The 1,497-nt window shown below is 49.6% G+C and overlaps 2 protein-coding genes across 2 annotated transcripts in view; one reads left to right on the forward strand and one right to left on the reverse strand.

Moving 5' to 3' along the window:
* PHALS_10410 (uncharacterized protein) overlaps positions 1-313 on the forward strand; it is a gene marked incomplete at both ends in the record, with an annotated part of 379 nt that extends 66 nt beyond the window's left edge. Inside the window, one exon of the mRNA XM_024725830.1 lies at positions 40-313. Coding sequence (XP_024576567.1) covers positions 40-313 — 274 coding nt within the window. The remainder of the gene's footprint in view (positions 1-39) is intronic.
* An 865-nt stretch (positions 314-1,178) lies between these two features.
* On the reverse strand, positions 1,179-1,490 carry PHALS_10411 (uncharacterized protein; the record flags this gene model as incomplete). The annotated part of the gene is made up of 1 exon (XM_024725831.1): positions 1,179-1,490. The coding sequence occupies one exon, from the start codon at positions 1,488-1,490 to the stop codon at positions 1,179-1,181; it is 312 nt and encodes a 103-aa protein (XP_024576568.1).
* Positions 1,491-1,497: the final 7 nt, after the last annotated feature.

Consider the following 1,497-nt stretch of genomic DNA (forward strand, 5'->3'; position numbering starts at 1 on the left):
ATCCATCACCAAGACGATCGCATTTACCGTTGCTACCAGCCGCACCAAAACCCTCTTGACTACACTTTGTGGTCGAAAGACTTCTGCAACGCGCTGTACGGCGACTCCAAGTGATTTGAGCCCAAGGGCGCAGGTGACGACTAGCTCATACTTAGACCCTGCGCTTTTTGTCTTAGCCTCACAATACGGCCACTGGCATCTTCCGAAGTGCATCCTGGATTATCCGGATGTTGTGGATGCCATTCGTGGCGAAGCTCAGCAAGTTCTCAAGGATCTCAGTGCTGCATTTAACCCGGCAAAGTCTGGGAACTGAGGAAGAGGCCCATGAGGAGACAGATCCAGGCTCTACAACGTAAGCTACGAAACCAAAATGACGCTGCAATTAGGATTGCATAAGCTTCGTTAGACCGAGCACCGACGAGATACCGCATCGAACAAAACACCACCATCTCCAAAGATGCCTTTCATGCTGCACTGAATACGTACCGCGACTGCATGCCCAGGCCTGTTGCTGTAACCAAGACTCGGCTTAGACTCCCAAGTCCAGAATGCCGAGACGTCTTTCAGTTACTTTCCCGTCTGCTCAACCCATCACCCCGGCGGGTGAGTAATGAAGAACTTCGAACATTTCGCGAAGCCCAGCTGATATTTCAGCAGGTTTTCAAAGCCCATCAAGGAGCTATCATGGGTGATACTGGCTGTCCTACAGGAACACCTTCCCTGACAGTCAACGAGAGCTGCTGGGCACGATTGACAAGCGTCTAACATCAGACAACCAAGTTTTGCTAAATGCCACAATTTCTGGAGCTGAACTCACCGACGCGCTCAAGCAAATGAAAGTCATTTCCGCGCCCGGCTTGGATGGCCTTACAGCTGGTTTCTACCACGTCGCAGCTGATGATTTTGGAAAATGCCTGAAATAGTTTTAAAGTACCAGCTGTCGCGCGGTGAGCTCCTCCCTTCCCAGCGCAAGTCATATGTGTGCATGTTACACAAGAAAGGCTCCAGAGATGATCTTGGCAACTTCCGTTCAATCTCACTCATTGGTGTTGATGTAAAGGCCCTTTCCGAGGTGCTGATTTATCGCCTTCAAACATTCTTCCTTAACTTATACATGGCGATCAGAAGGCTTTTGGGAAGGGTCGGTCTATACATCATTACGTGCGCCTTATGGTGGATTAGCAGGAACTGCTCGCAAAGTGGAAGTCTATGCCATGGTTCTCGACTTTGAGAAGACATACAACCTGGTCAATCGGGACTATACGTTTCAGGTGCTCGACCGCATAGGCTGCGGTGGCGCTTTCACTGATTGGGTGAAGCTTCGTTATACGAATCGACAGGCACACCTCATACTTTTCCTTATGGCCATCAAACCGCTGGGAAATCTGCTCCGGCAACACGAAGAGCGCGGGTTTCACATCACCGGTGTGATTTGAGAAATGGTCAGAGCCTTTGATATCGAGTGTTCTGATTTGAAGCATGTACTTCATACATTGT

This window comes from Plasmopara halstedii, assembly GCF_900000015.1.
Source record: "Plasmopara halstedii genome assembly, contig: Scaffold_470, whole genome shotgun sequence".
Taxonomy (NCBI): domain Eukaryota; phylum Oomycota; class Peronosporomycetes; order Peronosporales; family Peronosporaceae; genus Plasmopara; species Plasmopara halstedii.